At 39.5% G+C, this 12,872-nt stretch overlaps 1 protein-coding gene across 2 annotated transcripts in view; it reads right to left on the bottom strand.

The window, feature by feature from the left end:
• DLC1 (DLC1 Rho GTPase activating protein) overlaps positions 1-12,872 on the bottom strand; it is a 412,979-nt gene that overhangs the window by 161,583 nt on the left and 238,524 nt on the right. The window contains exon 1 of one of the 2 annotated variants that reach the window (XM_021694275.2): positions 9,582-9,720. The exons of the other annotated variant lie outside the window; for it this stretch is intronic. Coding sequence (XP_021549950.1) covers positions 9,582-9,720 — 139 coding nt within the window. Of the gene's footprint in view, positions 1-9,581; positions 9,721-12,872 lie in introns of those variants that run through there. 2 annotated transcript variants of the gene reach the window in all.

Raw genomic sequence — 12,872 nt, 5'->3', positions numbered from 1 at the left:
ACATTCATTCTAAAAAACTTTCCTGCTTTCTTTCATCCTTCAGCCTTTCTACCCAGCCACACTAAGAAGCCAAAATTAACTAGATTCTTTGAAATTACTAGTGAAATCACTCCTAAGAGAAAATAAGGCCATGATCCATGAACATATTGTCAATATTTAAAATATGCTTTAATTAAAGATGTAAAAGCTAATAAAAGCAATTTATTAATGCAAATTCATACCTTCTTTGGTAATTCTATCATTGATTTCATTAATATCTCCACTGAATAGATGATAATTAATTTTCAAACTACCGAAAGCAATCTAGGATGCCATCGATCCAAAATGGACTAGAATTTTTAAAGATCATCTTGTATATGCTTCACTATGATTATATACTTAATCCTTCAATTCTATCATCTCAACTATTTTTCTACTCAGTGTGACATAATTTTGGTTACTGGTAAACATTTAATAATATAATAATTATGTCATATTTTTTTAAAGATTTTATTTATTTATTTGACAGAGAGAGAGAAAGAGCAAAAGCAGGGGGAGTGGGAGAGGGAGAAGCAGACTTCCTGCTGAGCAGGGAGCCTGATGCCAGGCTTGATCCCAGGACCTTGGGATCATGACCTCTGACATCTGAAGGCAGATGCTTAACTGACTGAGCCACCCAGGCGCCCTGTCATATTTTTAATATAACTCACCCATTATTATTTTTCTTTTCCTTTAAAAATGCAATATGACTCTCTCTCTTAAATTTATGATGGAAAGAAAAGACTTCCTGACTTCCAGTTTGGTTCCGTAAGAAATTCTGTGGAATCACAATAGACTTGGGACAAACTATTTCAGTTCTATGGCCTATGTATTTTGAAATCTGAAAGTAATCTCCATAAATTGAGATATTTAAAGTACAACTTCCAATTTTAGTTCATTCTAACTCCTGAATGAGTCCAGAGCACCCTGTTTTAGCGAGTGACATATTTTATTTATTTAAGTATTTAAAGATTTTATTTATTTATTTGACAGAGAGAGAGGGAACACAATTGGGGGAGTGGGAAAGAGAGAAGCAGGCTTCCCACGGAGCAGGGAGCCCGATGCGGGGCTCGATCCCCAGACCCTGGGATCATGACCTGAGCCGAAGGCAGACGCTTAACAACTGAGCCACCCAGGTGCCCCTTAGCGAGTGACATATTTTAGACTTTAGGGTACTTAAACTTTGGGAAAAGGTCAACATCTCATCTTTAAAAAAATGATTAAAGATATGGCTCCATGGTACTTTGGAAGTCATGAGTCTTTGTCCTGTGGAGACGAGAATGGCCAGTTCCTTAGGGAAGATGGACTAACTTGCCTGTTCCTTCTTTGCAGAGAGGCTCTCCCCCCGATGGGCACCCTGCTGATGGTCTGATTTCTTATGTGTACAACTTATTCTCTGCTCCTGAGGGGAGCTGGACCCACAGAGACCAGTACAGCAGTTTAAACTTGTAGTTTTCAAGCTTTGTACGCATGTCCCGTCCCTCTCACCCATGCTTTCCTTCTCTATTTTCAGCATTTTGTACTATGAAGACAATATATTGATCGAGTATATTTTTAAAAGCTACATATGCTCTTTCTGATACTGTCCCTAACAAGTGTGTCTTCTTCCATCTTCCTGAGAATCACTGGCTTAAAGAACAAATCACGGATGAGTTTTAGACATCCCTCAGTGTCCAAGAGACACCACATACCTCTCCCTTACTACAATGGAGTTCACTTTACCATGTAGGTCCTCTCTTGAATTCAAAGGTAGAATTCAGGTGTTATATTCATGGCTGGTAGGCAAGGACCATGTCTGCCTTGTTTGTCACCCATTATCTAGCACAGTGTTTTGCATACAATTGGCTCTCAATAAATATTTGTGAGATTAATTAATAATGACTGACAGATTTGGATGTTTCTGAGTTCTGTCCCTGGATACTCAGTAATTTTTAAAGTATTACCAAAAAATATGTAAATGGGAATAAAAATAGTAGTGTATACCTCTCAGGATTGTTTTAAAGATTAAATGAGAAAATGCTTTTAGAGCCCTTAGCCTAGGTTTTGGCACTCAAATGACAACTCAATTACTGTCATTATATTATTTGTCATAAAAAATGCATCCAAATGATAATGACCGCCTACTGCCAAGTGCCATGTTTAGTTCATATTCCATGCCCAATCTTCGGCTGTGCCTAAGAAGTATAACAGTAGTACTACAGTCATGAATTTAATTATTAAGGGGATAGATAACTTTAGTCTTTGGTTAACTTTAGTTAAGTCTTCATCAATAATTCCAAGCACATGCTTCAAAAGTATCAGAAGTTGTTCTCAAGCAATAAGGAAAGAGCACAGAAGGAAAAGTGCAAACTCATCATCATTATCATACACATACAATCCCACCCTGAAACTTCTGGATGGTATATCCTCTTTCTTCAAAAATGACAGGTTACAGAAGACACACAGATGGCCAACAGGTACATGAAAAGATGCTCAACATCACTAATCACCAGGGAAATGAAAATCAAAACCACAACGAGATATCACCTCACACCTGTTAGAATGGCTAGAATCAAAAAGACAAGAAATAATAAGTGTTGGTGAGAATGTGGAGAAAAAGGAACCTTCATGCATTGTTGGTGGGAATGTAAATTGGTGCAGTCACTACAGAAAACAATATGGAAGTTCCTCAAAAAAATTAAAAATAGAAATACCATATGATCCAGTAATTCCACAACAGGGTATTTATCCAAAGAAAATGAGCACTAATTTGAAAAGACATATGCAGCCCTACGTTTACTGCAGCATTATTTACAATAGCCGAGATATGGAAGCAACCCAAGTGTCTACCCATACATAAATGGATAAAGAAAATGTGGTGTATATATATACATATATATACAATAAAATATTACTTAGGCCATAAAAAAGGATAAGATCTTGCCATTTGAGACAATATGGATGGACCTAGACAGTATTATGTTAAGTGAAGTAAGTCAGAGAAAGACAAATACCCTATGATTTCTTTTACATGTGGAATCTAAAAAACAAAGAAAATGAATGAACAAATAAAAGTCAGAAACGGACCTATAAATACTGAGAGCAATCTGATGGCTGCCGGGGAGGGGGGGGGGTGGGCGGTGGCGGGGCGATGGGCAAAATGGGTGAAGGGCAGTGGGAGGTACAGGCTTCCAGTTATGGGTGCTGTAAAAGCACTGTTTGGTGACCAACGGTAGCTACACTTGTGCTGAGCATAGCATCACACAGAGTTGCTGAATCACTATATTGTACACCTGCAACTAATGTAACAATGTGTGTCAGCTATACTTCAATAAAAAATGATAGATTATTATGAAAAGCAAGGGACTATAATCAGAAATTGGAAAACATATACAATAGCAAGTTTAACTTCAATCTGTACCTTAATGAATTCCTCTGGAATAGAGAACTTGCAGTAGAATGTTCCTTTAAATCAAGTTTTGGCTTCAAGATACAGCTTCAGATCCTTAAGCATACCTGTGACTAATTAATCTATCCCTTCTACCACGCCTTTGACTTTGGATACATTTTGTTATTGTAATTATAAGGACCTTTGGCAAAATACGCAGACAGCTTACAAATACTATTTTAAATGAGGGAAGTTGCAGAAGTTTTGCTCCAGAAAGGGAGGTGGCCAAATACCCCTTTCAAGTGGCAGCCTTGACATTTAGCATACTTTTTCCCATACCAGAGCTGTGCTGCGTGCTTGAAACCCCAGCCTGCTGGTGCTGGTGCTCTTTTCCATGTTTGGCTCCATCTAAATAACAATTTTCAAAGCAGGTTCCAACTCGTTTGGGGAGACTTTCAGATATTGTATATGCAGCTTGACAAAGTCAAATGCAAGGACTCATTTCTTCACCAGTGTGCAAAAACAGCTATTCTCATGAGTCATTTCATTTTGGAATTCAACAAGGTCTGCACAGAAGTCACCTGATTTTTTCTTTTTTTTTTTCTTCCAGAGGTACAGAAATAAATTCCATTTGGCATTGATATTTTACCTTTTATTTTCTGTTTTTGGACTGGTTGAGCTATTTTTGTCCAAAAGGCTTAGACAAATTATAGTGGTGTCATGCTAGCAGGGTGAAGCTTCTATGGATGTAGGGCATGGGGAAAGAGAAGAGGGTTTAAAATAACGAAACTGATGAAGTACTTTACTATATGCCGCTGACTCTTCTAAGTACTCTACACAGTAGCTCATTTAATCTTTGAAATAATTTTATGACATAAGTACTATGATTATCCTCTTTATATTGGTAAGAAACAGACTGACCTTCCCAAAGCTCTCAAGTGCAAGGGCCAGGATTCAAATCCAGAAGTCTGATGTCATAGGCAGCTCTCTTCGCCAATATATTATGTTTCCTCTCATCAAAGCTGACCTCGACATCAACATGCTCCTCTTTTATTGAAAGAGTAATATCTAATTTAATAGATACATACTACATCTACCCTCCATAAATGTGATAGGGTCTCATGAAGCACCATTAGTGGTTGTCTCTTAGACCCTTAAAATGTTATACATAGTATTACATACAGCCAGGGAAGTCTTTGTTTACTGGAGGAGCCTGCATATTTTGAGGCGTACATCATTCTTGGTTAAAAGGCATTATATATGCCCTTACTTGCTTTTCACTGTGAACCAATGAGCAGAAGACAGTTCACAAGAGTCAGTGTTTGTGGTTTCTCATCATGGGAAGTGGGCCAGAATTCCTGATGCCCCACTGAATCGAGAGCCAAAGTACTACAGAGCATGTCAAACATTCGTTTTGCTAGTGAATTGGAGACCTGGTCAGCATAAATGGAAAACTCTATTTCACAAAAGACAGAAGCTACCCAACACTCAACAGAATACCCCCAGGGGATCCAACCTAATGTAGATACTTGAATTTATTCTATGTCCATTGAATCACACTTGGATTGAGATTTGTCTAAATTTTCCTGCCTTCTTCTTAGACAATTCAGTTTTCTTCCATCTTTAAAATGTTTAGCTATGGAAGTAGGGACACATGTCCCACAATAGGCTGAGGCTTTTATATTTTTTCCCCTTATATGTTATATTTCTCTAATAGAATAGATTGAATACTTTTTAAACATTCAGTGGGTTTTACACTACATAAACTGTGCTTACCTTATGAGATGCCATTAAATAAAGGCTAATATTTAATTTCTTTTTGGTTCATTTATCCATTCTACTTTGTAAACTGATGAAAGCTACTGTACATGTGTATAGTCGGGGTTCTGCCTTTCTTTTAGCCTCTATCTCTTTCTAGTCTGAATGTTAGGATCTTTTATTTTTCCTTAGAGGCAGTCTAATTGGTACATCAGTCCACACTTGTCTGCGGAGCTTTGTTGAACATACATCAATGAATTCCAGCTCTCTCATGTATGAGAGCCCAGCATCTCAGTCTATGAGAATGTTTGACTGGAAGTACTGGGAAGGCAAAGTCTGGATAAAGCAGGGATTCTTAATCTAGGGTCTACTGGTAGAATTCAGTGTCTATGACCTTGGATGAGGACAAATTTCACTTTTTATTTTCACAAAACTCTAACTGGAATTTAGCATTTCTTCCAATTATGAATGTTGACAAACTGCTACCTCCTCCTGCCTCACACACAATGGTATTAGCTGTCCCTGTGTCTTTGGCACCAACAGAAACCAGACTTTTCCATAGCATTTAGAGTCATTTTAGATATCACAAAATATCATTTACACACATTCCTACTCCACAGTTTGGGGAGTTAACAAACCTGCTCCAGATCACACTTGACTGTGGTTTTTGTGCAATCTACATCCACAGATGTTCACGTGACGTCGTGGCTGGCCCCATTCAGCCACCGAACAGTAAAGTTGAAAGTCTGCACATTGCTGACCTAGATGTGGACGTTGCTCCCCAGTGTTCTATCTCTAATGGTTGGTGACAAGGAGATGAATCAAAGACTACTGTACAGTTCAATGCTCTTTTTCTAGCTAGCAATAACAATCTGCACACTGGTATCTTTACAAAATATTTAATTTATAGGTACTTCCCTATATTTTAAACATCATAGTCTATTATACAATTCACTCATTTTTTTATTACTATACTACAATTTTGTGTTTGGAATACCTTGGTAACTATATTGCACTATAATTGATTTCCTTCATAATTCTATGCATTTTATTCATACATCAAAAAATATTTTTCTGAGAAGTGATCTAGAGGCTTCACCTGCTAAATGCTAAATGCTAAAAAGATCCATTAGCACAAAAAAGGCTACGAAGCCCTATTTGAGAGAATTAAGGGGTAACAGGTTTTGGGGAGTGAGATGCACTCTGGAGTCAAGAAGTCTGTGTACCCAAAGGGAAGGAAGAGGCAGTGGAGGAGTTGTGAGAGGCATGGACGAGGTTGATGAGGGGTGCACAATTTGCCCAGAGAAGGGCTGTCTACCTTATCCATCACCCACTGTTAACCTCAACGTTGTAACTCCCTGAAAACTATATGTCATCCTCTGCTTTTATTTATTTTTATTTTTAAAAAGATTTATTTTATTTTTATTTTATTTTGATGGGGGAAGGAGCAGAGGGAGAGAGAGAGAATCTCTCCCTGCTGAGCAAAGAGCCCGACACACGGCTCGATCCCAGGACCCTGAGATCATGACCTGAGCCAAAACCAAGAGTCAGACGCTTAACAAACTCAGCCACCCAGGCGCCCCCATCTTCTGCTTTTGGGAAAGAGACTGTATACCTATGGGTTTGGGAATAATGGTCAGAGAGAGAATAGGAGTAAGAGAAACTCTATGGGTTGTGGTTGGGCAGAAAAAGGCACTTCCATGGAAAGGAGGATACAATTAAGACAGTCTGTTCCCTCACTCCTTACAAGTTGAAGGCCTTTTCCTAGCAGCAATTCTGTATTTCATTTACACAAGGACAGGGATCCTTAAAAATAACAGGCAGAATCCCTGTTTTATATATAAAGGATTTTAAGGTAAAGAAATGTTAATGATGGTTTTCATACATGACATCATGTGGGGTAGAAGAACTAGGAACTGTTAAGTTATGTAGAGTGTGTGTATTTGTGTGGGTGAGAGAGACAGAGGGAGACACACACATACAGGCAGAGAGAGAGAGAGAGAGAGAGAGAGAGTGATTGATTGAGAGAGAAAATAACCAAACAAGGAAACTTAAAACTTTGTCTCATGGCCAAATATGTTAAACCTCTGGAAGAAACTGAAATCTCAGATTAGTGTTTGAGAGACTTGATGAAAGTCAACAAAGTAATGATCATCATGAAAATAACACTTCAAGTAGTATTAAAAGGAAGTATTTTCCTCAGAGGCTTCAAAACACTTGTTTACCTGTCCCTTCATTAATTTCACAACATGAAGTGAAGCAGGAGATTTGGACTTGGTACTACTCTGCAACAGAGGGCAGAGTGGTATGATATAAAATAAAGACTGTATCTGGTGTTTAGAGAAGTGACTTTTTGTGGATAACTCATAACTATCATTTAGCTTTGGTCGGCAGGAAGGTTGGGTGCAGAGAAGTTTGAGGAGAAGGAGAAAAGTAAGTGCTCTTGAGATCTGGATGTGCACCAAATTGGTCTCCATCTGACAAACACTGATTGAGCTCTGAGCCGTGTGCCAAGCACAGGGGAGGCATGAAAAGGGTCCAAGTCCCTAGTCACCAGTCAGTTGTGGTAGCCAAAATTCTTTCTTTCAAGTTTAGTACCTGGATTCTCTACTGTGTGAATTACCTAATAGGTCATACTCATCTTAGAAAAACTGGGCAATATAAAGAATTTCTTCAGTGGACATGGAGCAGGTAAAATCCTATTTGCTGTTAAAGCTGTGGAAATGTTTAACTTTCCTCACATATAAAAAGTAACTATTTTTCTTTAAGTGTTTTTCATTCGATGCTACATTTTTTACCCCATATACATATACACACATATATAAATGACAAGACAGGGGCAGCAACTTTCCAGGGATAATATCCTTATTCTAGGAGGTCAACAGCTGTCAAAATCTCATCATTTATGAAAATATAAGGGGAATCCTGAGAAGCAGGAATGTTTGATTTAGTCTTACTCTCAAGTTAAAACACCAAACCACAAGATATTTTTGTGTTGTCTTTAATAAGACATTATTTGTGGAACCTTTCTGCTTGTGACAATGGATTTGTCAAATAAGACAAAAATGAATGATCTACTTTTTTTTTTTTAAAGGCCAACCAATTATAGTTGTGGATTTTACATTCCCATATCTTATTTCTTAAACTTCCTCTGGCCATTTGCAAACTGTCATCACTAGATACTACAGCTTAAAAAAAACTTACGGAAAGTTGGATTTCTTTAAGGCATCATATTTATTCTAAAGCCATAATAAAATGGCTAAATTTAAAATATTTTGCTCTCTCTCCCGTACTTTATGATTAGACTTGACATTGTTTACCCTGCCCTGTACTGGGCAATATTGTTTAGTTTAACAAAGAGAAAGATTTTCATGAGCATTTAGGACAAGCTTATAGCCTACGAAGGGATATAACTAGCATGTTATCTTCATAATCTGTTATCACAATCACAACCCTTAAATTTCCCTCTCTCCAAGTCATGTCAGGACTATTATGTGAAAGTCAAAGGACCTTTTATCAAGAACGCACAGTGCAGAAATCTGTTGACACTTGGAGGCCACTTGTAATATTTTTAACAATTCAGAACTCCACCACAGAATATGAAAAGCAACTAGATTAACCAAAAAGGTTAACAAATATCATCTCTGACCCATTCACGTAGATGACATAAATACAGAGACTTACAGAGCAAACAAGAGGAGCCATGAAACAGGACTAGGATACCTGTCTTGACTCAGAGAGATTATTTTATCGTGAGATGCTATTTTATATCAATTTACATTCTTAATACCAGGATCAGGCAGAAGTTGTTTGTTTAGTGTACCCCTTAAAACACTGTCTGCCATTTGGTTGCTGTCACATGAGCCCTAATAAGCCTGAATTGCACCACTGTATTTATGTTTTATTATATTTCAAACGCCTGCCTCTAGCATACCTGACACCCTCTTGGAACTCAGAGCAGCTCCAGGCTGCCAGAGGAAATGCCAGCAGGCTTTCACTGGGCAGCGCAGATCACTCCAGGGACACACAGTCCTTCTCCAGCAGAGACCAGGCCACCTGGGGCCAGACCAGCCCCACCACGGACCCCCGCCAGCACAACAGACCTCGCTCCTTCTGCCTGCCACGGCTCATCACCCACCGCTGATTTCCTGACACTCAAAAGGACCTTGCTTTTCTTTTCAAGGTTAAAAAAAACCACACCTCTCATAAAACCTTATCTAGAAATAATCAGACCAGAAACCAGAGAGGCATTAGAGAAAAAAACCAGCCCAGAAACGTTAAATACCAGAGGAAGGTAGATGGAAAGCATTGCCATGACGGTGATGAACTTTATCCAGCCGATGAGATCATTCATTAACCGAGTTAATATCTGCGTCTGTGCACTGAATTGCTTTCCTTTTAATACCTCTCATCCCTCCCTCCCCCTCGCGCCCCTCACCTGCCAGCCTTCTGTCTCTGGTGTTTTTCCAAATAACATCCAGGGCTCTAGCCGTGGAGTCTCGGATGTGATCGCTAAAGGACCTCCGGAGAGGGGCTCGCAGGGGCCGAGCCATCACGTGGGCCTCGGGGTCCCCCATCCACGCGCAGGGGACTTCAGCGCAGCCCGGGCGCCGAGACCATGCTGGCCTCCTCCCGCTGCAGACGTCCTTCGCCGCCTGCGGGCTGTGGCTCTGGCGGGCGGCCGGGCTGCGTGCGCGCCGGGCCCGGGGGCGAGCCGCGAGCGAGCCCTGCGCCCTCAGGATCCCGGCATTGCGGCTCGCGCTGCGGCCCGGGAAGCGCCGACTGCAGGCGGCCTCCTGGACGGCCGCCAAGCGCGCGCGGCTGCCACATCTGGAAGGGCTTACAAATGAGCCAACGACACGCTCGCGCAGCGCTCAGGCTGCCTTCGTGGCTATCTAGATGATTCTAGCTTCCTGTGTAATCCAATAACTTGACTCTTGGTACAAGCTCGGCTGTTCGTCTGTTTAATAACTTGTCTCCTTCCCTGGCAATCCAGGTTAACCTTGCACTTTTGAAGGAAAAGGCAGAGCAGGAGGCAAAAAAGTGAGGGAGGGAGATGAGGGGTGGCAGGTAGGGTTCTCTTCAGCTCTTCAAGGTAAATTCTCATTCACCTTTGCATTTGATTAACTCATTTGTGTTTTATTTTTTTAATTTTTAATTTTTTAAAAAAATTTTATTTTATTATGTTAATCACCATACATTACATCATTAGTTTTTGATGTAGTTTATTACCTCGTGGTTTTAGATTAGGCTGTTTATGACAGAGAAAGTTCAACCTTTAGTTGTGGGTGAGGGAAGGAAGGCTGTAGCGAGCATCCTACACGTCAGTCTGGATTCTCTCTAGGAAATGGATACCTGAGTTTTAAAGGAAACACTAATCACCTCCTCATATCCCCTTCTAACTATGCTTCTACTTACTTTAAGTGGTGTAATCAAATAATTCTAGGTTTTGCCTCTAAATAAGGTTCAAATGTTCCCTGGTTTTGAAAATCTTTTAGTTCCAAGTAAGCAAACTTCATCATTATAATTGCACATCAAAAACTCTCTCCCAAAGGGTAAAAAAACTGCCAAGCACCATGAAATCAAAATATGGGTCAACTGTTTCTTTAACAAGATCTGTTTTTGAGTTTCTAAAATGCCGAATAAATCTATTTCTTTGCCAATGAATTTGGTTGATTTTCTGCTTTTTTATGCAGTATTAATCCTCTCCTCTCTCACTCTCCATTAAATGCCATCTTTTAACTTTCAAGGTTTGGCATGGAGGCTGACTATCGGCATCACCATAGTATCTAAGGGCCAGTCCATAACCTTTGCGAAATTAGAAAATGCTGTAGAAGTACTTTGTAAATTGCAAAGTACCATGTGAATGCTAATTATTATCATAATTGTTTTTATGCACGAAATCCTTTTCAACTTACACTAATCTCCTGAGTCCCCAAATTTCTACAGCATGCAACCTCTTTCCCATGAACTTTGACAACTTAATTATACAAAAGATGATAATTAAAATAGCGAGATTGTGCTCATGAGTTATAGCTAACACTTGCAGCACTGCTTATTAGTAACCCACATGTCTTCAATCATATTGTTCCCAAATTGTTAAAGCCCATGAGTCTCTCCAACAGAGAATGTGCATCTCGATATTGTCTTCTTTGCCTTATCATTGGGCTGGGCATAGATCAGGAGGTAACAAGTACTAACTGCTGAGGTATGTGGACTTCTGTGCCCCGTGGGAGCCAATTCCGAAGGAAAATTCTCCATTAAAAAAAAAATCTCAAAAAATTTGATTGCCTAATACATGGCTCTATTTTAAAACAAAGTACTGGAAGTCTGCGTGTGCGTGCGTGGATGTGTGTGTGTGCGTGTGTATGTATGTGTTTCTCCTTCAAAGAGGTCTGGGCACCTTGAAACAGGTTGATTCATTTCTGGTCAGGTTGAACAGGGCAGGTCTGTTTGTAGAGGAACAGTATGAAGTAACCATACATAAGTAGTGAACCACACTCTGCGTTAGGCATGAGGAAGTTGAGGATGAGTAAGACATCAACTCTGTCTTTGAGGAGAAATTCCATTGGCCACAAATCATTTCAAAAGAGTGTCATAAATTCTATGACAGAAGCATGTACCAAGTGTTACGGTAGCACAAAGAAGGAAGAGGTGGCTTGGATTCCTAACTCCTCTTAAGCACTGACCTCACCTAAATTTCCAGTCTAGATTTACAACATATAACCATTCTCAGCACGAATATCAACAGCTGATTGTATGAGTCATGCAAAGTGACTGACTGTGATGGCATGAAGTTTTTCTATACCCAAACATAGAACAGGAAACACCATTTATTGAGTCCTATGACATGCCAAAAACTCTTCTAGCACTGTAAATAGATAGACCCACGTTCGTAGACCCCTATAGGTATTATTATCTCCTCTTTAGAGATGAGGAAGCTGGAGGGCAGAGAGAAGAGATTTGAGAAAGGTGAAATAGTAAATGCCAGACCTAGGATTCATACCCAGAGCTGTTTGCATTCAAAACTCATTAGCCTCCCAATCAACTTGATTGCTCATAAATTAAATGACATTAAATGACAGTGATGATAATGACCCATTAGGGTTTATCTAGGCTCAGCTGATACTAAGGTAAAGGCCAAAACTCTTTAATCTTAGCCAAATAAAGTCACCACTGGGCCCATGGTGTGAAAGAAGCCTGAGTCTCAGAGGGGTTTTAGATGATCCCAGCTATGAAAACTGAAGGGCAATGAATCAAGAGAACAAAGGCCTAGTCAACACATATTGCTTAATGATAGGACACTCCAAATGATCCCCAAAGTATTCTAAAATACCCTCCCCCTCCGTGACATGCTCTTTCAAAGACAATACACCTAGTACTTCACTGTAGCTCATCTCAGCAGGTATTAAAAAAGCCTACTTATTCTAAGCACAGGCTCCATTTGGTAGAAGAGTCCAAAGACCTAACCTAATATATATATATAAACTTACGAACATAAATGTAACTTTTATAAAATGACAGCCTATTGGAGAAGGGGAGCACAGCTATATTTTCAAGCAAGGTGGGCTTAATTATTGATTTTACCATATTCCAAAGTAGGGCTGGCAACTTTACCCCTCATTTCTAAAAACTCATTAAATTCAAATTTCATTGTGAAGATATTTCAACTCTTTGTAAATGAGTCTCAGCCATGTATCATGGGTATGATGTAAAAACTATCTAATAC

The sequence above is a fragment of the Neomonachus schauinslandi genome, chromosome 2, assembly GCF_002201575.2.
Source record: "Neomonachus schauinslandi chromosome 2, ASM220157v2, whole genome shotgun sequence".
Lineage (NCBI taxonomy): Eukaryota > Metazoa > Chordata > Mammalia > Carnivora > Phocidae > Neomonachus > Neomonachus schauinslandi.
The sequence above is the reverse complement of the archived record's forward strand: the minus strand, read 5'-3'. Positions and strand labels throughout refer to the sequence as shown.